Source organism: Mustela erminea, chromosome 13 (genome assembly GCF_009829155.1).
Source record: "Mustela erminea isolate mMusErm1 chromosome 13, mMusErm1.Pri, whole genome shotgun sequence".
NCBI classification, from domain to species: Eukaryota; Metazoa; Chordata; class Mammalia; order Carnivora; family Mustelidae; genus Mustela; species Mustela erminea.
This window is the reverse complement of record NC_045626.1, coordinates 28,259,375-28,284,962: the sequence shown is the minus strand read 5'-3', so window position 1 is coordinate 28,284,962 and position 25,588 is coordinate 28,259,375. Positions and strand designations below refer to the sequence as shown.

Below are 25,588 nucleotides of genomic sequence, written 5' to 3'. Positions count from 1 at the left end.
CCGGAGGGTTTCCTGACAGTGCCTTGCCCCTCGTCTGCTTATGGAGGAGGTTTCACAAGGGAAACAGAAAGAACAGCCGGAGATCAGAGTCAGGAAACTGTGGAACAACCCTGATTATCTGTATGGGGTGAAACAACCCATCATCTGAGACTCACTGTCTTCATCTGCAAAAGGAGAAGAGGGTCTCCAACATCCCTCCAGCTCTGAGATCCTGTAACTTTGTGAGAGCACCATACCTCGTCTGTGATTAACTAAATGTTTGCTTAATGAATAGTTCTAGGATGAATGGAGTCAGATGCATTAGACCATTACATATGGAGGCAAATGTCGATTTTCAGTCCCCATCCAAGTTTCCCTGTCACTGTTCAACGATGCCAACTGCTCACAGACAGGCATAGACTTCATAGCGTGGAGCACCCCCACCGCAGAGGACCCCCGCGAGGACTCTGTACAACATCCAGCTTCTTCTGCTTTGGTGCAGGAGTAGTGGAAAACCCCTATTAAGCTCAATCATGACAGTCAAAGACAAGTGGATGAATGTGTGTTCAATTTACAGTGCCTGGACAATTGACTAACACCCTAAGGTATTTATACTCCAGGAAGGTACCGGGTACAAGAGACCAAGGCTAAGCCATATGGCCCAGAATGACTCTACAGAATCAACACCAGTGAGTTTGCTTGGACTGCATTCTTCAACCTAATTAGTGTCGCTGTGGTTATCAGAGACCTCCTCCCAGACCTGGAGAAGAGTCACACCCCAGGAATTTACTAAAACGTTTGTCAAAAAGGCTATGAGGATCGCAAGGGGGAGACGGCGCAGTAACCCCTGACCCCTCCTACCAGGGAACTGCGTTTGTGATGGGGGGTGATAGCAGTAACCGGCAACATCATCATAATGTCCGTAGTAACTGGCATTTGTTGCACACTTACTGTGTGTTCTGTGATAACATGTCTACTGACGTCTTATTTAATTCTTCCGACAATGCTATTAGGTAGGCAGTGTTATTTCCCCTGCACTCCCCATTTTAGAAGTAGAGAAACAAGTCTCAGGTCACCCTGATCGTAAGAGGCAAAGTTGGGATTTGAACTTCGATCTTTCTGATTCCTGAGCCAAGTGTGCCCTCGGGATCCCTCGCTGCATAGTGAGCACTGAGACAGTCCTGACTGTGCATCAGGCACAGTTCGATACGCTCTGCATAGCTTATTATCATGGATTCGCCTGCGGACCTTATGAGGGAAGTATATTATTATCCCCACTTTACAAGCAAGAAACTGAGGCACAGAGGTTAAGTCACCTGGCCAAGGTCCCACAGCTAGTAAGAACTGGACGCAGCGGAGGTCCAAACCCAGTCATCAGAGCTTGAGAGTCCGTGCTGCTAATCTTAGCTCACATCCGAGCTCCTAAGTGCACCACACTTCTGCTCCACTACCTCTCAGAGAATAGAGAGAAGACAGTCCACAAGTGACAGATGCCCCCAACGTTACCTTCAGCAGGAAGCCTCCTAGAAGTAGTTCAAGAGCACAGATCGAATGGAGATTTAAAATGGGTTGACACGGGGACCCACGTAACTGTTACACCAGGACCATCACTGTGTCCATTCTTGTCCTCCCTAGACATGAGCTTGTTCCTGCAGCACTGACAGGGGCAGGAATGATTCCAAGCCAGGACCCACCCTAGAGGCTGGCGCCCTCATCCCTGCTCTGCCTCGCTGGCCTCTGAGAGCCACGGCCATCTTCCCAGACACTGGCTGAACGAATGCTGTGCTGAATGCCCACAGTTTGCAGTGTTTATGGGAATCTTTAAAAGCTGGATTTTCAGGCAAATTCAGCATCTTCATGACATTTTAGACTCAATTTATAATCAACGGTTATTTTAGCTCTAATGGCAAAAAGCACCAGTTTTGCAGTAAAAAGCATTTATGAAAAGGGAAAAAGGAAACATGAGGTAAAGAGGAAAAAAATACTTCTTCTCCTCCACCCTCTCCCAACTCCCCCCTCCCACCCCCAATAAGCAAAAGCGAGATAGCGTCACTGGGCTTCATCCTGGAGCTCTGTCCTGCCCTGGCTGGCATTGATGACCTCACGTTGGGGTACCCTCTGCTCCCTGCCCTGGAACAGAGCTGAGCAGTTCTAAACCCCCCCCTTCCTAGTAGAAACTCTTAGGTCACTATGTTTACCAAACTGGGCTGAAATAAGGTTCTCTAGGCCCCAGCCCAGAACAAGACTCTGAACTTGCAAGACAGAGGCTTGGTGAGCTGTTACTTAACACAGGCCACTGGTTATTCTTATCTACCAATAAGTTAGAGAAATGCCTTTTTTTTTTTGGGAGTTGGGGGACGGGGGTGGTGCAGGTTAACTACCTATTTCCCTTATGCATTTAACTTTCTTGCACTTTCTTCATTTGCCATTTTGGCTCTGCCTCTGAATGCACTTAAGATGCTGTAACTCTCTTATAGACGTGGCATTCAGACCTTAATACTTCACCCTGCTAATTCTGCCACTTAATCACTTGCTACTGATTCTCAAGGAAGAGGCAAGAACAAGTTCTGCTCCCTCCTCCGAAGAACAAAGCCACAAGGGAGGATGGCTAACAAATTTTTGAAACCCCATTGTTGCTTCGTAACTTCTTCAAGGATTAGTCTGCAATTGCTGCTAAGTGCCTTCACTGCAGAATGTGTCTGAGGCCAGGACTTCTGCTCTGTTCCCCCACCCCCACCCCAGGCACCCAGCCCAGGGCTCCCAGGACCCAGGTGGATGCCTAGAGAAGCGGGGATGGAGAGGGCAGAGCTTGCTGCTGGGCCAAGGTGGACCATGGAGCTGGCCGTGGGATTCTGGTTCAGCAGATCCCTGGCATCTGAACGGCTCAATCAGGCAGCCTCTGGGTCCCCTCTGGAAGGATGTGACCTCGTTGCTGCTGTCCCATTAGTCCCCTAGGCCCACTCCACAGCTGTCTTGGAGGAGGCCACCCTGCAGCTCCCCACTACTTTTTCCCTTCCTCAAAAGTTTCTAAGTCTACTTATAGCTGTCCTGCCAAGAGGCTTTTTTTAATTTGTAGGTCACAGCATTGAGAGCACAGTTTTTGTCATCCCCCCCCCCAATAGTAGCACATTTCCAGATGCAATGAGGAAGCCCCTTAAAGTTTGGGAGTCGTGGGAAGGGGACCTAAGAACTCACTTCCAGGGGTGCATTCACTCTAAGTTACAGGGACATGGCCCTAGATCTAGGCCAACACATGAAGTGATGCTTGTCTGCTGTGCCAGACTATCCATCCAAGGGGACAGACTTTGGCTCAAAATAGGAAAGCACTGTCTAATAGAATCATGTATTTTGTGCGTAAATGAACTCCCTATAAGCATACTGTCAAGTAGCTCCCAGGGAGGCCATGAAGAAAGACCTTGAATTCTGATCATTGGTTTAGGTTGGGGGGTAGGGGGTGGCAACAGACTTGGCTAAGAGAGCCTCTAGAATGGGTGATTGCAAGAAAACACCACCTGAGATTAAATGAGGCTCTCCCTGTCTCTGCCGTGACCCCCCATTTCTGCCAGATGTTGCTTTTCAGAAAAGGACTTTATTAAAAAAAAATACATCAGTATGAGAGCTTTATTTATATAATACCTACTGTAGGCCAGGCACCAGATTAAATATTTTATACCAACTTTTAATCCTTTCAACTCCCCTTTGAGATAGGCACTCACAAACAGTCCTAAAATTTGTATGGGACCACAAAAGACCCCAAAAAGCCAAAGCAATCTTGAGAAAGAAGAACAAAGCTGGAGGGATCACAGTCCCAATTTCAAACTATACGACAAAACCATAGTAAATGAGAAAGTGTGGCATTGGCTTTAGAATAGACACATAGATCAAGGGAACAGAGTAGAGCCCAGAAATAAATACATGTGTATATGGTCAATTAATTTACAACAAAGGAGCCAAGAATTCACGATGGGAAAAGGACAGTGTCTTCATGAAACGGTGCTGAGAAAACAGAACAGCCACATGCTGAAGAATAGGATTGGAGGGGCGCCTGGGTGGCTCAGTGGGTTAAGTCTCTGCCTTCGGCTCAGGTCATGACCTCAGGGTCCTGGGATTGAGTCCCGCATCAGGCTCTCTGCTCAGTGCAGAGCCTGCTTCCCCTCTCTCTCTTTCTGCCTCCCTCTCTGCCTACTTGTGATCTCTGTCTGTCAAATAAATAAATAAAATCTTTACAAAAAAGAAAAAAGAATGAGATTGGACCATCGTCTTACACCACACACAAAAACTAACTCAAAACAGATTGCAGGCTTGAGTGTAACACCTGAAACCATGAAACTCTAGAAGAAAATAGGCGGTAAGCTTCTTGACATAGGTCTCAGTGATGGTGTTTTGAATCTGACAGCAAAAGCAACCAGAGCAAAGATAAACAAATGGTATTGCATCGAACCAGAAAGCTCCTGCTCAGCAAAGGAAACCATCAACAGAATGAAAAGACAGCCCACCAAAAGGGAGAAAATATTTGCAGTTGTATATCTGATAAGACGTTAATATCCAAAATATGTAGAGGACAAAAGATATAAAAATACTTATACAATTTAATAGCAAAAAGGCCCAAATAATCCAATTGTAAAGTGAGCGAAATAATTGAACAGACATTTCTCCAAAGGAGATGTACAGATGGCCAATGAGTACATGAAAGGTGTTCAACATCCGGAATCATCAGGGGAGGGCAAATCAAAACCACAGTGACATATGACCTCACACCTGTGATGTGGAGAAAAGGGAACCCTTGTGCACTGTGGCTGGAAATGTAAGTTGCTGCATCCATCATGGAAAACAGGATAGAGGTTAACTCAGAAAATTAAAAAATAGAAGTACCATACAATACAACAACTTTACCTCTGGGTATCTAGCCAAAGAAAACAAAAACACTGCTTCAAAAAGACATATGCACCCCCAAGTTCATTGTAGCATTATTTACAAAAGCCAAGATATGGAAACAACCATAAATGAATAAAGACAGTGGTGTGTGTGTGTCTACACACACACACACACACACACACACACAATGTTATTTAGCCACAAAAAAGAATGAAATCTTGCCATTTATGACAACATGGATGGATTCAGAGGGCATTATGCCACGTGAATAAGTCAGACAGAAAGGTAAATACTGTATGATCTCCTAAATGTGGAATCTTAAGGAAAAACAAAACAATCTCACAGATCCAGAGAACACGTTGGCTGTTACATTGCAAGAAGCAATGGGAATAAAAATGAGTACACTGTTTTTATTGTTGTCATTTTAAATAAATTGAATATTTTTTTTTAAGAGAGAAAAGGGTACTTCTGTTAGTTGCTGGATGAGGAAGACAAGACACAAGAGGCCAGGTGACTTGTCCTGTTAGTTGTGGGGCTGGGAAAAAGACCCCGGCACAGAGCCCAGGCCCCCTTACCACACTTTGGTCTCTCCACTGTCCCTTGGATCTCAGGAATAGTGATTCTGGTCGAGGGCTTGGGAATTGAGTCTCTAGACCACATCTCAGATGGTTGACCTTGGGTACCACGTTGGAGCTTGTTAAAAATGCAGATCTCAGCTTCACCCCAGAGCTCCTGAATCAGAACCTGCATTTTCAAGGGATATCCAAGTGAATCTTGTGCAATGTAATTTGAGAAGTTCTGAATTCCAATGTCACTCGTTCATTCGTTTGGCCTGGTTCTTTTCCTCCGTACTCTAACTGTCCTATCCCTTAATCTCCTTCCATAGTTGAGACGGGGACAGAAGAGGAACAAGGAACAGACCCTAAAACCTGAAATAATGCCCATACTCTTATTACTTTCACAAATTCCTCTCACCTCCAGATATTTTGGTCAATCCTCATTAAAGTCCTGATTTGTACTGACTGGGAAAGGGATCCGGGCTAGTTGCAAGGCAGGGGGTCGGGGCCGGGGGGAGGCGGCAGAGACTAGTGATCAGGTCTGCTTGGGACCAAGTCTTGTCCTGGATTCCTGGGTTCCTGGATCCTGCCTGCCACCACTGCCCACTCTCCTGCCCCCTCCCCCCGCCCCCGGCCCTATAGGCTTTCCTCCTCTTTGGAGCAGAATAGAAGGTGGCGCCCCCACCAGGAGAGTCCTGAGTAGTCCCTGAACATGTCAGTCCCTCCAGCCACAGCCGATGTTATTAATTTTTAAAACAAACTTCCTGATTGAGGTTCTGGCTGCCTCTAAATTGTCTCTACAAGGAGACTGTGTACTAATTAACCCATAGAAACAATCAATGATGTACCTTTTTCAAGTTTCAGGGTGATTAGAATATGAAAATGAAGAGCACAATGGTGCAGATGTTTTAAAATCACAGCAGACAGCAATTAGTGACACGGAAACCAGCTGCTTATCTCTCCAGATAAAGCCTCTTAATAGGGAATTACACTGGAGGAGTCATTACCCAGATGGATCTCGAATGATTTACAGAGGAGGCGGGGCAGCCCTAACTTTGATTTGTGAGCAGGTTCTCTTCAAGCTTCCTTCCTTACCTCAGACAAGGTGGATTTGTGGCTGGGGTGGAAGCAGGCTTCACCTTTCTACTTTTGGTCCGGGGCAGGGATGTTGCCAAGGATGAGGAAAGGAGAGAACGGGGCCTGCAGAAGCCACAAGCACCTGCCTCCTTGCTTCAGGCTCCATTGTTTGGGGATCAACTCCCTCAGCTGTCCCTGTGCAGAGGGGAGAGGGAGGACTCTAGGAAGGGGAAACAGTGAGTAGCTGGCTGCTTCTGGTGTTCCTTTGAGGAAACAGCCCCTAAGTGCTACAGAGTGGCTGGGTGGCAGGGAAGGAATGTGCGTACACATGGGTGTTGGATATAAGGAGCTCTTAATAATCACTGTTTGATGTACTTTGTCTCTCTCTCTCATGTAACTGAGATGAAATTTACATACACTGAAATGTACAGATCTCAAGTATACATTCAAGGGGTTTTGACAAATGTATACAGCTGTGTAATTTGCACTCCTATCATGATTTAAAATATGTCCATTATCCCCAGAAACTTCCATCCTGCCCCTTCACAACCCCACCACACCCCACTCCATGTTATAGACAACCAGTGTTCTGATTTCTACCATAATAGACTAGTTTTGCCTGTACTAGAACTTCACATTAATGGAGTTATACAATTTGTACTTTTGAAGGGTCTGGCTTCTTTAGCTCAGGATGTGTTTGTGTTTTATGCACGTTTTGGATTATATCTACACTTTTCTTTTTATTGATGAATTTTGTCTTCTCCTGTTGATCAACACCTGGGCTGTTTGCAGGTGCTTTCTACTCAGAATTAAGTTGTTGTGAAGTTTCTATGAACGTCTAATTGTGGATAAATGTTTTCATCTCTCTTGGGTAAATTCATAGGAGTGGAATTGCTGAGTCATAGGGTATATTTAGCTTTAAAGTATGTGACCAAAGCAAGCTCTAAAGCAGCTGAACCATTTGTAACCCCCAGCAATGGATGAGAGTTTGAGTTCCTCCTTATCTTTGTTAACACTTGCTGTCAAGCTTTTCAATATTAGCCATCCTGCTGAGTATATAGTAGTATCTTCTAATGGTTTTAATTGACATTTCCCTGCTAACAAATGATTTTTGAGGGCATTGTCATGTGCTCATTGGCCATTCCTACTTCTTTTGTGGTTCAGAATATTTCGGCCAAGATGTTTTGCTGTTGGGTGAGGTCTGGTTAGTTGCATGATGATCAAATCTTCCATATATATATATATATATATTTTTTTCTGATTTCTTTGGCCATTTTGTATTGTTACTGCGAGACAAGTGTTAAAATCCTTTTAATTATGGAATTGTCTCTTTCTTTAATTCTCGTTTTGTCTCAAGTATTTGAAGTTTTGAGTTGCAGACAAATTTAGTAGTATTGTCTCTTCTTGATGAATTGACTTCTTTTTTATCGTTTCGAAATGCCCCTAATTATCTCAAGTAATACCTTTTGTTCTGACTATTTCACGTTGTATGAAGTGTCTCCAGCATTCTTAAAATAATGTTTGTGTGCTTTATCTCATTTCCATTCTTTTACTTTTAAGCTGTCTGTGTTCTTATATTTAAAAAGTACCTCCTGTAAACAGTCTATAGTGGGGGTCTTACATTTTCATTCAGTCTGACAACCTATTCCATGTTGTTGCTGTTGTTGTTTTTGTTTGGGGGTGTTTAATATATTTTGAGTTAATGTAATTACCAGTAGTATTGAGTTTGTTTTCCGTGTTACTCTATTTTCTCTTTGTCCCATCTCTCTTCATTATTTTCCCTCCTTTTCTGTCCTCTTCTGGACTAATCAAGCTCTCTTTAATATTCCATAAATTTCCTTCTATTGGCATTTTTGATACATGAGTTTCTTTCATTTTTAGTGGTTGCTCCAGAGATTATGGTGTGCACCAAGTATCACAGACTACTTTGAACTATTATCACATCCCTTCAAATGTAAGAATTTTAACAAGCATATATAGTCGACCCTAGAACAACAGAGGGGTTAAGAGCATCGACCCCCACCCCTGCCATGCAATTGAAAATCCACATATACCTTTTGATTCCCTTCCTAAAACTTAACCACTGATACCTTACTGTTAATTGGAAGTCTTCCTGATAACATCAGTAGTTGATTAACACATATTTTATGTCTTATAGGTACTCTCTACCGTATAATCACAATAAAACAAGCTAGAGAAAAGAAAATGTGTTAAGAAAATCATAAAGCAGAGAAAATAGATTGACAATAGTGTATTGTATTTATTGAAACAAATTTGCATATAAGTGGACCCACGCAATTCACACTCGTATTGTTTAATGGTCAAGCATACTTCCATTTACCACCCTCTTCTTTTTTGTTTTATTGTTGTACACTTTATCCCTACAAATGTCATAAGTGCCATGATACATTATTATTTCTGTTTAAGCAGCCATTTGTCTTTTAAATTGTTTATGTGCCCACATATTTTCCATTTTCATATTCTTCATTTGTTCATGTAGATCTGAGTTTCCATCTGGTATTATTTCCCTTTACCCTGAAGAACTTCCTTTTACATTTCTTATAATTTCCATCTGCCAGCAGTTGATTCTGTCGGTTTTTATTTATCTGAAAATATCTTTATTTTGCCTTCATTTTTCAAGGGTATTTTCACTGGATATAGAAATGTAAGTTGATTTTTTCTCTGTATTTTAGCACTTTGGAGATCTTATTATCATTGTTTTCTGGCTTGATTTTTACTGACGAGAAGTCAGACATTATTTTGGTCATTATCCCCCTATAATTTTGTGCCCTAATTCTCTGGCTGCTTATAAAACTTTTATCTGGTTTTCATCAGTTTGTTTACAATGTGCCTAGATGTGGTTTTGTGTGTGTTTGTTCTGTTTATTGAGCTTCTTAGCTAAGTTAATCCACATGTACTAGTCTCCTTCTCTACTTCTGGGTTGCTAATTATATACGTTAGACTTCTTGATACTCTTCCACAGGATACTGAAGCCTTGGTGTTGTTTGTTTGTTTTTTACATCTTTCTCCTCTTTCAGTTTGGATCATTTCTACTGCCTCCCCATCATGTGCACTGAACTTCTCTTCTGCATTGTCCTATAAGCTGTTAAGTTCATCCAGGGAATTTTTCATTTCAGATATTGTATTTTCCCTATTCAGAATTTTCATTTGGTTATTTTGGTATAGTTGCCATGTCTCTGCTGAGATTCTCCTGTATGTTCATCAATTATGTTTATCTTTTCCTTGCAATACTTGAATATTTTCATAATGGCTGTTTGGGGGGCCTTGGATCTATATCGGCTCTCCTGGTTGTGGGTCATGTTTGCCTATTTCTTTGCTTGTGTAATGCATTTTTTATCATGTCTTTAACATTGTAGATACTATATTGCAGAGATTCTGGATTTTGTTGTTTTCCTTTATAGAGTTTGACTTCTGTTCTGATAAGTAGTTAATTTATTGGCAAGCTAGCTTTATCCTATTGAGGATTCTTTTTAAACTTTGCTAGGAAGAAACTAACATAGTTTCTATTCTGGGGTTAGAATGTTAGAATAATCCTACTCTTAAGGAGTACCATTTCTGGGTGCCTGGGCGGCTCAGTGGGTTAAGCTCTGCCTTTGGCTCAGGTCATGATCTCAGGTCCTGGAATTGAGCCCCACATCGGGTTCTCTGCTCAGCAGGGAGCCTGCTTCCCCCCATCCCTCTGCCTGCCTCTCTGCCTACTTGTGATCTGTCTGTCAAATAAATAAATAAAATATTTTAAAAAAAAAAGGAGTACCATTTCTGGGATATCAACTGAGCTCTGGAATATTCATTAAAGTGCCCCACTCTGGCTACATAGAAATCCAGCACTGCCCAGTACTGGTGATGTCAAGACTCTGTTCAGCTTGTAGCCCCCTAGTCGCTGAACTCTGCTGGGCTTCATGGGGCCTTGCTCTCAAGTGTATATTAAAAATTGGCCAAAGACATAAGAAGATCCCTATAAATGTTTCTAGGGTTTCTTTTCTGCATAGCTCCCTCTTCTTAGGTACTCTGCCTCTCAAATCCCAGTTCCTTCAGCCCCAAATTCTGGTCTCTCTTTCTTCCATGTAGGGAGATCACAGGTCTCTGGTTTCCACTTTTCTGTGCCCATCAAAGTGCTCCCAGGCAAAGAAAACTAGGGTTACAGGGACCTCGTGAGTTTCCTTCTCTCTAGAGTCACAGCACATATTATCTATTTCCCAATGCCTTAAAGCAGTTGCTTTATATAGTATGCTCAGCTTTATATTTGTTTCCATGAAAAAGGTAAGTCTAATACCTATTATAACATTGTGGCTGGAATGAAGTCAATGATCATTTTAAATTATGCAGAATTACCATGTATTCGAGGAAGCATACGTTAGGGACCTCTGTCTTTGCATCAGCTGTTATCACCCCCAGGAAAAGGAGTGTGCTAGTATCACTTAAAACAGCCCCCAAATAGTAAATCAGGAATGGTTCCTTTGAGAACTAACTCAAGGTGACTTCCCAGGGCAGTTCATGTGACAGGAAATGAGGACACATTCACTTTATATATATAACTGGAAATTTTAGGTCTGTTTAGGAGCTGGGTAGTGCTTCTGTTCAGGCTGCTATAACAAAATACCATGAGTGGGTGATTTATAAACAGAAATTAATTTATCATGGTTCTGGTGGCTAGAAAGTCCAAGATCAAGGTTGACAGATGCAGCATCTGGTGAGAGCCTGCTTCCTGGTTTATAGATGGCCCTCTACTCTCTGTGTGCTCACATAGTGAAGGACAAAAGAGCTTTGTGGGTTATCTTTTAATATAAGAGCATTAATCCCATTCATGAAAGCTCTACCTCATTACCTAATTACATCGTATTCCCAGGGGCCCCACTTCCTAATACCATCACTTTGGGGTTTAGGGTTTCTGACATATGAATTTTGGAGGGACATAAACATTCAGTCCATAACTCCCACAGAATCAAAGGATCATTAGGCCTTAGTTCAAATAAGGTACTTAGTGGCATTCTTCTATACCTACCATTAGCAAATATAGGAATGAACTGGACTGAGGAGAGATCTTCTGGGGTCAAGTTCAATGGAAGCTAATATAGGCATTTTCTGTTCATGAGCCTAAAGAGTCATCTTCAGGGGCGCCTGGGTGGCTCAATGGGTTAAAGCCTCTGCCTTTGTTTCAGGTCATGATCCCAGGATCCTGGGATCGAGCCCCGCGTCAGACTTTCTGCTCAGCAGGGAGCCTGCTTCCACCTCTCTCTCCATCTGCCTGCCTCTCTGCTTACTTGTGATCTCTGCCTGTCAAATAAATAAATAAAATCTTTAAAAAAATAAATAAATAAAAAGAGTCATCTTCAAAGTCTCTAAATGACAGAACCCTCTCTCCCCACCCTTACCCTCTTAAACGAAATCCTTTGCAAGGCTGCTCTGTTTATTTGGGTGTTAAAAGAATTATGTGATGCATCTCTCCTGCCTCATCCACTGGCTGTAGTTCAGGAAAGTCCCACAAAATCCTGGGACTCTGTGGAGTCCTAGTCCATTTGAAAACCACTGAACTGGAACATCTGATAATATCAGAACCTCTCTAGTCCCTAACCCAGACCCCCTGTCTTTGATATAATCCAGTGGTTCTCGACTTTGTCTGCTCATTGGGATGGCCAAGAGCTTTGAAAAAAGTACTACTGTTCAGACCCCATTTCTAAAATCCTGATTTAATTGGTCTGGGTCAGATCCCAGGCATGGCGTTCTCTTTATAAAGCTTCCTGGATAAGTCTAACGTACAGCCAGGATTGGGGACCTTTCATCATACAATTTCTGGTACATTCCCCTTGTCTCCCACACTCAGTTCTTGCTCAGGCTTGAGCACTTGCTTCAAGCCTCAGAGATAAATGCCAGGATACCCTAGGGCTCTGGGGATTGGCCTGCATGAGTTGGGGAAAGAGAAATCCCAGAGTGGGAGTCATGAGCATCTGCATTCCAAATTCTTTCTGGGAAGACAATACTCTCATCGACCCATATGGTTGACTTTTCTGCCCACCTCACCTTGCAGTGGACTTGGAATGCCTAAAGAGGGTACCATGTTAGAATTTCTTACTGTGTAAATTACAAAGAGTTCAGAGAGCAAAACAAGAATGCTCAATGGTGACAGATTGCATATCCTAACAGGCCTGTGGTGGTTTGTTCTGCATATTTACCACCAAAAAGTGCTGCAAATGTCATAGCAACCACAGAAGGGCCCCACCCCAGAGGAATTACAGTATTCAAACATTAGATCAGTGCTCTTAAAACTTCATTATGCATTGCAATTATCTGAAGAGCATGTTTAAAGTGCACATTCCTTGATCCCACCCTAGAAGATCCCAATGAATAGATTGGCAGTGGGGCCCACAATCTGTATGAATAACCAGTACCTTAGGTGGCTCTGATACAGTGACCCAGGATCGCATCTTGAGAAGCACCGGGTGCCAAATTAAGAGCAAAAGCTCCCCTCGTTTCTTCATACCCAGGCATATTTTCCTACTCTTGTAAAGCAAAATATCTCACAAACAGTAAATTTAAATTATCAGTGTCAGCAGAAAGTAGCACAAACACAGCTAACCCAAAAGAGTGGTTTATCTCCCACAAAGTCATGCTTGATTTTTGATGAGTTATATGATTTTTCTCAGACCCAAATAGCCCTCTTCTCTCATTGCAACAACCCTTACTTTAGATAAGCCATAGATAAGGCTGGGTGACTCATTTTCTTCCCATTTTTATGGATTTTTCAAGTTTTTATGCAGCGATCTAATGCTTTTTTTTTTCAAAAGTAGACAAAAATCAAGTGCTTTTTCAAAAGAAATCTAACTTGTACAAAATTTAAATGTATATGATTTATGATACATTGGTTATAGGGAAGGGGAGAGTTATCTACTTTACAGAATAATTCTTCACATTCCGGAAGAACTTGCTTCCATAAACACATCCTTTAGGAAGGAAATATGTTTAGTTTTCAAAATGGTGGTTCACTGATGAACATTTGGCATCTAGGTTCCATGGGCATGGAAAGTATTGTTCTTGTAAAAGTAAGCCACACCTTCAAAATGACTGTGTGGGAGCACCTGAGTGATTCCCGTCAGTTAAGCGTCTGCCTTCAGCTCAGGTCATGATCCCAGAGTCCGGGGATCAAGCCCCGCCTCAGGCTCCCCACTCAGTAGGGAGGCTGCTTCTCCCTCTCCCTCTACCCCTCCCCCTGCTCCTGTGCGGGGAGCGCATTCAAACATGCACTCTGTCTCTCTCTCTCTCTCTCATTCCCTCTATCTCAAATAAATAAATAAAATCTTTTAAAAGAAACGACTGTGTGTTTCACAACAGTTCTGGGGGTGTGGGAACAGCCAAGAGATAACACTGGGCTTAGTTGATACTAGAAGTTTTCCACAAAAATAATTGGCCCAAAGGAGAATGTCATGAGGCCCTCCCTTATTTGGTAACCATCTTAGGCAACGCCCTTGCTGTGGACAGAGAGTAGTATGGAGGCCTTTAAAGATTCAGGTCTTACTCCCAGAAAAATGCAGAATTTAAGGGGAAAATGAAAAGGGGAATTAAATGGGTCAATAAAGCCCCCAGTCCATGACCCCCATGGAGCGCTATCCCAGAGCACTGGCAGGGCGGGAGGGGGAGCCTCCATGCCCCCCTCCCCTTCCGTGCCAGCATTGAGCTAGGGGCCTGCTTTGCCGTGTCCATCCCTGTCTCAGTGGAGTAAGTGCTCCGTTCTCAGTGAAGGACATATTGGAACTGACAGTTTCACCATTGTGTGTATAATATGTCATGGCTGACAGATGAAGAAGTGGGATTTCCGTGAAATGCAACGGGATATAGCCATCAGCCGAGGCTGGAGAAAAGCCATGTTCTCCTGGACCCCTTAGAGAGTACTCCTTCTCAGTCCCCCTTGCCCCTTCTCTGCAGCCCATCTCAGTGCAGGGTTTAAAGCACCATTTCCCCCCATTAATCCTGATCCTTTGTTGTGCTTTCCTTTTGTCCTCCCTGCCCTTTGATTGTGGAACTCTCCCAGCAGGGCAAATTGCAGCTGAAATGGTAGAAACAATGAGATCAGGCAGTGTCCCTGATGGAGGCACTGGGAACCAGGCACACTTAACTGCATTACTTGCAGCCGGTCTGCCCTGGGTATAAGTGAGCAGGCCCCACCTTTCAACTTGTCTCAGGGAAATCCACCCCCTGTCCGTCACGTGGCCTTCCCCAAAGGCAGAGTTAATGGGGAAGTGAAATAATTAACAGGAGATGAGGGAGAATGAACAGTAAAAACTGCCCTGAAGAGGAGTTGCCTTGCAAGTGCCTTTAGTCCTTACGTACAGGGGAAGGATTTTTTTGTTCATTACCTAATGCATTTGAGTGCTCCAGTTTCCTTATGAGCCATTATAACAAATGATTGGCAGTTTATTCTCCTTTGTGGGCAGCCACATATTTTGTCATGGTAATAGGCATCTCCGACATGATTTTGTTTATTCACTCAACAAAAGTTTATTGGGAACTTTCTGCGTGGTTTGCTTTGTTGTGGGCACAGGGGATAAGAAGATAAAGGAGTCTCTGACCTCAAAGTTCTTGCAGTCTGGGAGAGGGAGACAGAAAAATGCACAAATAAATGGCATATAACATTAGGAGGATTGGGACGGTTGTCTTTGGGAGAGACACTGATGCATGCAGAAGGAATGACATAAGAAAATAGTCTGGAGGAGGTAACTCTGCAGACAGTATGTTGTAATATACAGGTCATTATTCTCACAGCTGACAAAGTGAAATACCCATCGCAAAATGCGTGTTTCTTAATTTATTCAATAAACGTTTGTTGAGTGCCTACTGTTTGCCAGGTGCGGTGCCAGGTACTTCTGTGATGGTGTATACAGGCTAGAAAGGGAAACCGGTATTAATTCAACTAATGAACAAATCAAATACAAAATTAAAACTAAGATAAAAGTCTAACAAAGATGACCTACAGGGTTTCATAAAAACTTCTATTAGGAGTATGTCGGTAAGGCAGGGGCTTCCTACGATTGAGCTGGGAATTGAACATAAAGGGTTAATTAAGGATTCTGGTAGGCACCAAGAACGAGAAGATGGAGCAATAAGAAAAAAAGAAAAACTGGTGATCATCAGGGACCAAGAATTCCAGGTTCACTAGGAAGCCCTTGTGTAGACTTAGGAAAGATGTAGATCTAGAGAAGGGGGAAGGAAGAGTGGGGAGAGGGAGTAGGGGAGGCAGGGTGGCTGCAAGTACTGCTTTGCTGGGGTCCAAAAGAGTAAGTCAGATTTTTTTTTGTCCCATGGCGATGTTTAATAAGTACCACCACTAACTCTCAAAAATATTCTAGTATGAGTTAGCCAATTATACTGTTGCCCTAAAGAGTAGGACATTTTGTTTCCAAGCCTTTTGTAGACTTGTCATCCTGTGAGTATACACCTCGTGCCAACTCAAATCTAAAGCACAAATGACAAATCGGCAAAGTCCTAATTCATAAAAGATAAGTGGCATTCAATATTTTACGCCATGAATAAGATTTCTGGGTTTGTTTTTTGGCTTTGGGTTTTTGGTTTTTTGGATTTTTTTTTGTTTTGTTTTTGGTTTTGTTTTCTGAAAAGGGGACAGCAGGCTATGTGCCCGGCAGTAATTCCTAGCAGACAAATTACGTGGCAGAATTAGTTCTCTAGGTGGTGGTGATGGTGGTGTCCACCAACCATTGCAAGAGGAGGAAAAAAAGAAATTTTTTTGTCTAAATTTTCTCCTGGGCTTAGCTTGGGGAGATTCTCTCAAGATACTTAACAAACAGAGTCCAATACTAGAAGTATAAACAATATTTCTCAAAATCAGGGAGGCAGAAAATAAAACTAGGGTTTCCAAACACTAGTGTGAAGGAAACCCTACTTGCTTTACTGTGTTGAATTTTACCCATCATTCTTTCTGGCATCTATGTTTTGATTCTTAACAGGGACTATGAGAAATATTTTCTAATGAAATATAAATGCTAGGGCATCAATAGCGAGTAGATTGGTATCGATAGCTGATAGATACATGGATAGATATGTAGATAAAGACAGACACATGTTACAGGTGAAAAGTTCCCAAATCCACTAAGCCAAGCATCATTTACTTCTAAGTGGAGATATTATCCAAAGCTTTCTTCAGTTTACTAGTATTTTCCCTTCTTTAACAAATCTTCGGATAATGCATCCTATATGTTTACTACTTATGGGTATAAAACAGGACTTACAGTAAACTTTGAGGAATGCTTGTTTGTACTGGTAGCATGGCTTAAAATCTATCTGAAATAATGTTAGCATATGTACATTAAAAAATGTTAATGTCTTGGGGCACCTGGGTGGCTCAGTCCGTTACTCAGGGTTGTGGGATTTAAGCCCTGCATCGGGTCCGCACTCAAGAGGAAGTCGGCTTGAGTTTCTCTCTCCATGTCCCTCTGCTCCTCCCACTCATGCTCGCTCTGTCTCTCTCTCTCTAAAATGAAGATATAAATCTTTTTAAAATAAGTTTTAATGTCTCAAAATGATGTGTTCACTGTCCACTGCCTTTGTGATTTTGTAGACACTGGTTTATGTTGGGTGTCTACAGGTTCTGCTTTTCCCAACTGAAGAGTCAGTCCTAAGGAAGGTGCCAGAGTCTGGAGACTTTCCTTTAGAATTCACATAGGGAAAGCACAGCTGACAAAGTTCAAAGGTGCGATCTTGAATGACTGGGCCTTTTTTTTTTTTTTTTTTTTTTTTTTGGGCACATTCATCCAGGAGACTCAAGGTTCCTTTTGAGACTGCCCAAGAGTCTCCTCAAGATTGGTGTCAGTGCCCAGCCTGGGCATCAGGATGCCTCAGAGGGCTACCTCCCAAACACTGCACCACTCCTAGAGTCAGAAGGATTGAAGGTCTCTTACGTTTCTTTCCTGCTTCATTTCTTCTTCTTCATGTCTTTGACCAACCCCCTTGGCCCCACACATTCTTCAGACCTACCCCCCTCAATCCTTTAGCTCGTGCTGTTTTCCCTTGTTGCAGTGGCTCTCAGGGAGCTACTTGTTGGAGCACACAGATGCTCAACCCCAGGGTAAAGTGCAAACAGAAATGAACTTCCGTAGGAGAAAGCGAAGGAAGGACGTGAGCTGGATGGGAAGTAGGGACAGAAATCAGGGCAGCTTGAGTTAGGTAAAGGGACCAGGGAGTCGGGAAGTTCAGTCTCTCCTGGGCCCCGCCACCATGGACAGAACTCTGCATTATACAGGTTTCAGCTCTTGCGTGCATCCGGTCCAGCACTGGCCTAAGTGACATGCGGGGCTTGTTCTCTGCCTAAACAGCTCTTACTCCAAGATTGCATTTAACCAGGATCAGTAAAAGTTCCTGTTGGGGGGCATAGGGGGACGGTGAAGACAGCCTCCTTTTTAATGTTCCGAATGAGTGCCACCTGTTTTTACTTCTGCAAATGAGAAAACCTCCAGAAGCATTCTGGAATTATAGATAGCTGTTTCCAACTTTCAAATAAGTAAGCCTCTCGACATTGAATTTTAAGTGGCTCTGACATGCTCATCTTTGTCTCTCTCTCTCCTTCCCTACCCCCTGCCCTTAGGCTTACGAGCGGCCACAGAAACACTCAAGTCTCCACTATGACCCAGGCCTCCCACAGGACGTCACCAGTGACACCTTAAAACCAAAGCACCAGCAAAAAAGCAGCAGCCAGAACCACATGGACTGGTCCACCAACTCTGACAGTGGACCCGCCACTCAGAATTGCTTCATCAGTCCGGAGTCTGGCAGAGAAACTGCAAGCACCAGCAAGATGCCCGCTCTTGAGCCCGTGGCTTCCTTTGCGAAGGCGCAGGGTAAGAAAGGCAGTGCAGGGAGCACGTGGAGCCAGCTGTCCACCAGCAGCAAAGATCTGCTCTTGGGAGGTGTGGTCCCTTCCCCAGGCAGCCACGGCTCGCCAGCCCCGCCCAGCAGCTCTGGCGAGTGCAGCGGGCTGCAGCCCTTGGTCGATCAGGATGGAGGAGTCACAAAGGAGCCCCCAGAACCACCTGCTATAGGCAGCAAGAAAAAGTCCAGTAAAAAAGATGTGATAAGTCAAACCATATCCAACCCAGACCTGGACTGGGTCAAGAATGCCCAGAAGGCATTCGACAATACGGAAGGGAAAAGGGAAGGCTACCCTGCAGACAATGCCCACGAGGCATCACCAGCCAGGCAGAACTCGAGTTCTGTCAGTAATCCTGAAAATGACTCAAGCCATGTCCGGATTACTATCCCTATCAAGGCACCCTGTCTAGATCCAACCAGCCATAAGAGGAAAAAGAGGCAGTCCATCAAAGCGGTGGTGGAAAAGATCAAGCCAGAGAAAGCCCTGGCTTCCGGAATCACCATGAGCAGTGAAGTGGTTAACAGGATACTTGCCAACACTGAGGGAAATAAGAAAGATCCCCGGGTCCCTAAATTGAGTAAAATGATAGAGAACGAGTCCCCCTCAGCTGGCCTTGAAGCGGGCGGCAGTGCTGAGAAAGTCATGCCTGGAGGCGTGACCAAGCAGCGAAAGCCCCCCATGATCATGACGCCTCCAACGTGCACGGACCACTCTCCCTCCAGAAAGCTGCCAGAAATCCAGCATCCCAAATTTGCTGCGAAACGGAGGTGGACGTGCAGCAAACCAAAGCCCACCAGTATGCTCCGGGAGGCAGTCATGGCCACGTCCGATAAACTGATGGTGGAACCGCCATCCGCCTACCCCATCACCCCGTCCAGCCCTCTGTACACCAACACAGACAGTCTTACTGTGATCACGCCCGTCAAGAAGAAGCGGGGGCGGCCAAAGAAGCAGCCTTTGCTCACGGTGGAGACGATTCACGAGGGGACTTCCACCAGTCCGGTCAGTCCCATCAGCCGGGAGTTCCCCGGCACGAAGAAAAGAAAGAGACGACGCAGCTTAGCTAAGTTGGCCCAGCTGGTGCCAGGAGAGGACAAGCCCATGAGCGAGATGAAATTTCACAAAAAAGTTGGAAAGCTTGGGGTACTGGATAAGAAGACCATCAAGACCATCAACAAGATGAAAACACTCAAGAGGAAAAATATCTTGAACCAGATCTTATCCTGCTCCAGCAACATTGCTCTGAAGGCCAAAGCTCCCCCGGAGACCAGCCCGGGGGCAGCGGCCATTGAGAGCAAACTGGGCAAACAGATCAACGTCAGCAAGAGGGGAACCATCTACATCGGCAAGAAGCGGGGCAGGAAGCCAAGAGCAGAGCTGCCACCCCCATCCGAGGAACCCAAAACAGCCATCAAGCACCCCAGGCCTGTTTCTAGCCAGCCGGACGTTCCAGCCGTGCCTTCCAACTTTCAGTCACTTGTGGCGTCTTCACCAGCAGCTATGCACCCACTTTCGACGCAGTTGGGTGGGTCCAATGGCAACCTGAGCCCCGCCAGCACCGAAACCAATTTTTCAGAGTTGAAAACTATGCCAAATCTCCAGCCCATCAGTGCTCTTCCAACCAAAACCCAGAAGGGAATCCACAGTGGAGCCTGGAAGCTGTCCCCACCCAGGCTGATGGCCAACTCGCCTTCCCACCTTTGCGAGATCGGGTCACTCAAGGAAATTACCCTGTCCCCTGTGAGCGAGTCGCACAGCGAGGAGACGATCCCGAGCGACAGCGGCATCGGGACGGACAACAACAGCACGTCTGACCAAGCGGAGAAGAGTTCGGAATCCCGACGGAGGTACTCCTTTGATTTCTGCTCCCTGGACAACCCGGAGACCCTTCCGTCCGACACCAGCACGAAGACCCGGCACGGCCACCGGCAGAAGCATCTCATGGTGGACAACTTTCTGGCCCACGAGAGCCTCAAGAAGCCAAAGCACAAGAGGAAGCGGAAAAGCCTGCAGAACCGTGACGACCTGCAGTTTCTGGCGGACCTGGAGGAGCTCGTCACCAAGTTCCAGGTGTTCAGGATCTCCCACCGGACTTACACCTTCTACCACGAGAATCCGTACCCCAGCATTTTCCGGATTAATTTTGATCACTACTACCCGGTGCCATATATCCAGTATGACCCCTTGCTCTATCTTCGCAGGACCTCAGACCTGAAGTCCAAGAAGAAGCGTGGTAGGCCCGCAAAAACCAATGACACCATGACAAAGGTGCCTTTTTTACAAGGGTTCAGCTACCCTATTCCCAGTGGAAGTTACTATGCACCCTATGGAATGCCTTACACATCAATGCCTATGATGAACCTGGGTTATTACAGTCAGTACCCAGCTCCCTTGTACCTCTCGCACACACTCGGAGCCGCGTCCCCGTTCATGAGGCCAACGGTGCCGCCTCCTCAGTTCCACACGAGCTCCCACGTGAAGATGTCTGGGACAGCGAAGCATAAAGCGAAGCACGGAGTCCACCTGCAGGGGCCTGTCGGCATCGGCCTCGGGGACAGGCAGCCGGCCCTGAACCCTCCCAAGGCGGGCGGCGCCGGGCTGGCCAGCGGTCGGCTCCACAAGAGAAAACACAAACACAAGCATAAGCACAAGGAAGACCGGATCCTGGGGACCCATGACATGAGCGGTCTCTTCGCGGGCAAAGCCACGAGCTTCTCCAGCCACATCCTGAGCGAGCGGCTGGGCGGTGCGGACAAGGAGCTCCCGTTGGTGGGCGAGAAGAATAAGCCGAAAGAGAAGCAGAAGCACCAGCACAGTGAAGCCGGCCACAAAGCTTCCAAGAACAACTTTGAGGTGGACACCCTGTCTACACTGTCACTTTCCGATGCGCAGCATTGGACCCAGGCCAAGGACAAAGGTGACTTGGGCGGCGAGCCTGCGGACTCGTGCCCGAAAAGGTACTCCGGCGGCAGTGGCGACGGCGGCGGCACCAGACCCGAGAGCCTGGACGTGTTCAGTGACATGAACCCTTCGAATGACAAGTGGGACAGTGACGTGAGCGGGAGTAAAAGGAGGAGCTACGAGGGCTTTGGGACATACAGGGAAAAGGACATCCAGGCCTTCAAGATGAATCGCAAGGAGAGAAGCTCCTACGAGTCTTCCCTGTCTCCAGGTAAGGCCACGTTGCTCCATAGGCTTGGGCTTTCTTCTTACTTAATCGCTGGCCTTTGCTCCTCCGGAGGCTGCCATCGCGGGCACATTGCATGCACTGGTTTGCAGAGGGGTAGGAACCAAGTGAAAATGGGCATCCTTGCACATTTGATACATTTTTTATTTGGCATTCGCGGTCTTTCCTCTCTCAGAGTCATTGTCTGGGAACCGTGGGCCCAGAGACACCCCCAGGAGCTACGTGGACACCAACCACACCCACTACATTTATGCTTTTTATTAAAGATGCTGCTCTTATGTCCTCGTCTGATCTGATGGTGCAGCTTGCTAGTTGGGTAAAACCTCTGAAACTCATTCCAAAATGCCAACAAGATCCCAAGAAGGTCAAAGCTGGGTAGGAGTACTATTGCTTCCTTCTGGCATGCCACCTCCAGAATTCTCACATCCCAGGGAGAACCTACTGACCAGTGAAGCCTCCAGGGTAGCTAATGAGGGAGCCATTGCCCCAGGCTCTCTTGTCCTGTCTTTGTCTGTGGGCATTTGCTAAGCTTCCCTGGACAGACCCCCAGAGTGAAGCCCTGGCTCATGATTTCCCTGCAGGAAGGGGAGGGAGCCTGGCCGAAGGGTGCTACACGCCTCCTGTCCCCCATGGGAACCTACTGCTGTGTCTCTTGGCATGTCTCCTGGGAATGGGATTTTGCCCACTAATCTCTAAACTTGAAGTACTGGTTGCTACTAGAAAGAGCTCATTCCTTGTCAGTTGCTGGCAGGATTTCCTGCTAACTTTTCCACCCACACAGACCTTTCTTGCCATCGAAGCCTGACACTTCTGCCTAAGTATCCCTTGGTCCCTGTCCACACATCGCATAAATGATAAGAATCAGAGAACAGAACAGTTGTTTGTGAGGAAAAGAGTAGACGCTCCTTTCCTAGGAGCTGCAGAAGCTAAAAGCGTTTCTCCTGCTACCCGCTACCCCCGGATAATACAAAGCATTCTGGCCACAGCCCGGTTTTAAAAGACACATCATCACTGGTTCACCTGTCTCTTCTCTTGGTGATGGGCACCCTTTGCTCGCCATCTTCCTTCCGGGGGAGTCCACCATTAGTGAGGGCGAGGGCAGTGTATTCATGAGGAATTAGAGTCATTTTTCTAGGCCAGCAGACTTCAGAAGAAATATGATTATGAGTTAGAAAGCACTTAAGGATTGCCCCAAACTGCCGCTAGCTTGTGAGTTGCTATAGTGGTTGATGTTCTCCTTGTCTAATGAAGAGACCAATTAGCAGTGAGTGATGTTTCCTGCGGAAGGTGATAAATGTCCCACACTTCAGGTTTGCCCAGAGAGGGTGTTCTCACCCGGGTATCCCTGTTTCTCGTCATCAGACTTTGTTGAAGGGACTTGTTTGCTATGCAAAGCCCAAGTTAAGCCCCCTTGGACAGGAGTGAGCAGATTAAACTTTTAGGTGAGAAAAGCTGTTGCTTTCTTATCCAGTAAAGTGACCTTGAAGCTTGGGTCCAAAACCAGCCATGCACAGAGGGTCTTCTTACTTTTTGTACTTTCTTGGCACTATTTAGCTAAAAAAGGAATGGTGGCATGCTAATGTTAAGAACCTAGAAGCAGGGATCCTAACTTACCAGACCTGAGAAGGGAGATCTCAGAGGCTGAAACCTCTACCCGTTGTTTCTTGTCAGGTTTCTCGGCAGTGTTACCGAGATTTTCTCTGTGGTTGGACTGGATTTCTGGGTGCTGGTTCAGTTCACGAGAGTTCCCAGCTAGAGATCCCTCTCTGAGCCCTGTGCGCCGTCTCAGAAGGTGCCCGCCCTCTCGCCGTACAGCTCTCTCGGGGTTGGCGCTCCTGTGGTGGCCATTGCTTTCTTCAAAATTCCCTTTCTTCTCCCCATCTTCTTAACAGTTCTTCATCTGGCCGTATCAGGAGGAAAGAAACAGGCATCATGACAGTGTCCTAAAAGAAAGGTGGATTCAAGCTAAGAATTGGGTACGAGGCCTAACTCTGTTATATCGGCCCTTAGCATGACGTTCTGTTTCTTTGTGGAACTGTCTACCACCTGTAACCGACAGGATTGGGCCAGACCTCTTTGTATAGTATGTTTCAGTTCTTAAAACCATTTTACATACCTTTCTTTATAACACGTACCCCACAATCTTAGAAGAGAGAGGTATTTTCATTCCTGTTTTACACACTGGGACACTGTGGCTCAGAGATCAAGTGACCCGCTCAGGTTTAGAAAGCCATGGCTTCGGATGGTAACAAGCCTGGGGCTTTGGTCACCGCACTGCCGTTGACCACGTGCCACCCAGTAGCTGCGCCAAGTCTAGAACACACAGGTCCTGGTCCTTGGCTCGGTGCTCGTACATCCCACCATAGCCTTTCCTCTCAGATACCCAACCATTCTCCAATTACAAGCCTCTCCCTAAGGCAGCTGCACAGCGATGATGTGATGATTGCAGAGAGAGTCATTAAGGAAAGACGTCGTCTCTTTATTCAATGCCCAACCAGTGTAAAAGGACCCCTTAGGGCCCAACTTTTTCTAGCCATCCCCCTGGAAACATCGACACGGACAGGCTTCCGTCTGTGTTCTTACTGCCCTGCGCTTCTGGCAGTTATTTTCGCCACTGCTTGGTGCCTACCTCTGTGTTACAGGAGTTGATTCTCTCTTCAATGTTTTAATGACTCACAGTCGTTGGTGGCTTCTATGTCTACATGACTGTGTCTGTTGTCCCTGCACATCTTGTTGAATATCTTACTGGAGCAGATCAGATTCTCAGTCGTTCACCTCCCTTCCGAACGCTGGCCTCTCCTCGCCTCTATTCTAAATGTTCCCTCTATTTCTGATACGCTCCAGAGAGCACCACATCCCATTCAAAGGTGTGAGGCTGAAGGTCTGAGAGACCTTCCAGAAACTTTACCTCAGTCAAGGTGTCGCTTCCGTGAATGATACTGAGGGTCCCGCTTGGAAAAAAAAGCATCATTTCCTCCCAGCTTCTCACAGCTTCTCTCCCTCCGTCTCTTTCCTTCTCCCCTCTGGATTCACTCCCTTAGCATCCCAGTGTCCTTTTTCACAGGAGCTAGTCATCTCCGAAATAGATACAACTTATATAGAGATGTCACCCTTTAGCCCATTGAGGACCAGATTTAGGAGCTAAGTCAGGGGAGGACTTTGAGCATTGCCTGAGATCAGAGCTGATGGAAGTCATTACCGTTATGGAGACAGAAATTAGAGCCCTCATTTAGCAGCACGCTCCATTTCTTCTTTCCTGCTTGGAAAAGCATCCATTCTCCAAGCCCCCTGCCCTGCAGAGCGATGCACTGTCTTGTTAGCCCCCTTACAACACACCTAGAGCTTAGAAGTCACAAAGGCTCTTTACCATTTTTCTGCGTTTTACTCCTTTTGCTTTGTTTGTTTGTTTCAGAAGGCAGTGGCTCTTCTGACCTATTTTCTAAATGGATACCATCTGCTAAATCTCCATTTATAAAAATGCTTGCCTGGCACCAAATAATGATAACTAGTGGGAAGGTGCCATCCACAGACTCCCAAAGTTGGAAGAAGCCTGATGGGGGCTCATGTGCGCCTCTCTCTCACCAGGCATCACCACTTCTCGTAGCCCGACAGGCTGCAGAGTCCCCGAAGAGCAAACCTGTCCAAGTTTGACAACACATAGTTAGAACGATGCCACGTGCTCTCAAAGCCAACTTCTTAGCTGGTGGAAGGGGTCTCTGGTGTGAGTTATGTTCTTCCTGTTCAGACCACAGAATAATTTTTGCATGCTTTGATCTCATATTTAGACATCTTAACCATTGCTGTCCAGGCTCCCATCAGATGTTGGAGAAACACTGTAAAGAGTCAATTTACCTATGTTACCTCTTAGTCTAATGCTGTTATGAGTCAAGGTAGCCATCCCGGGTCCCCGGATATCTGTCAGTTTCCTCATGATGAATGGATGCTGAAAATGAATCCTTAGCTCACCTGTCCGATATCAGAATCCTGCCATGCATGCAGGTGGCTGGATTTCCTTGAGCC

The 25,588-nt window shown here is 45.5% G+C and overlaps 1 protein-coding gene across 8 annotated transcripts in view; it reads left to right on the top strand.

The window, feature by feature from the left end:
* Positions 1–25,588, top strand: part of SETBP1 (SET binding protein 1) — a 363,049-nt gene that overhangs the window by 237,074 nt on the left and 100,387 nt on the right. For all 8 annotated transcript variants that reach the window (XM_032311272.1, XM_032311273.1, XM_032311278.1 and 5 more), the window contains one exon: positions 18,097–21,553. In XM_032311272.1, the coding sequence (XP_032167163.1) occupies positions 18,097–21,553 (3,457 nt within the window). The remainder of the gene's footprint in view (positions 1–18,096; positions 21,554–25,588) is intronic.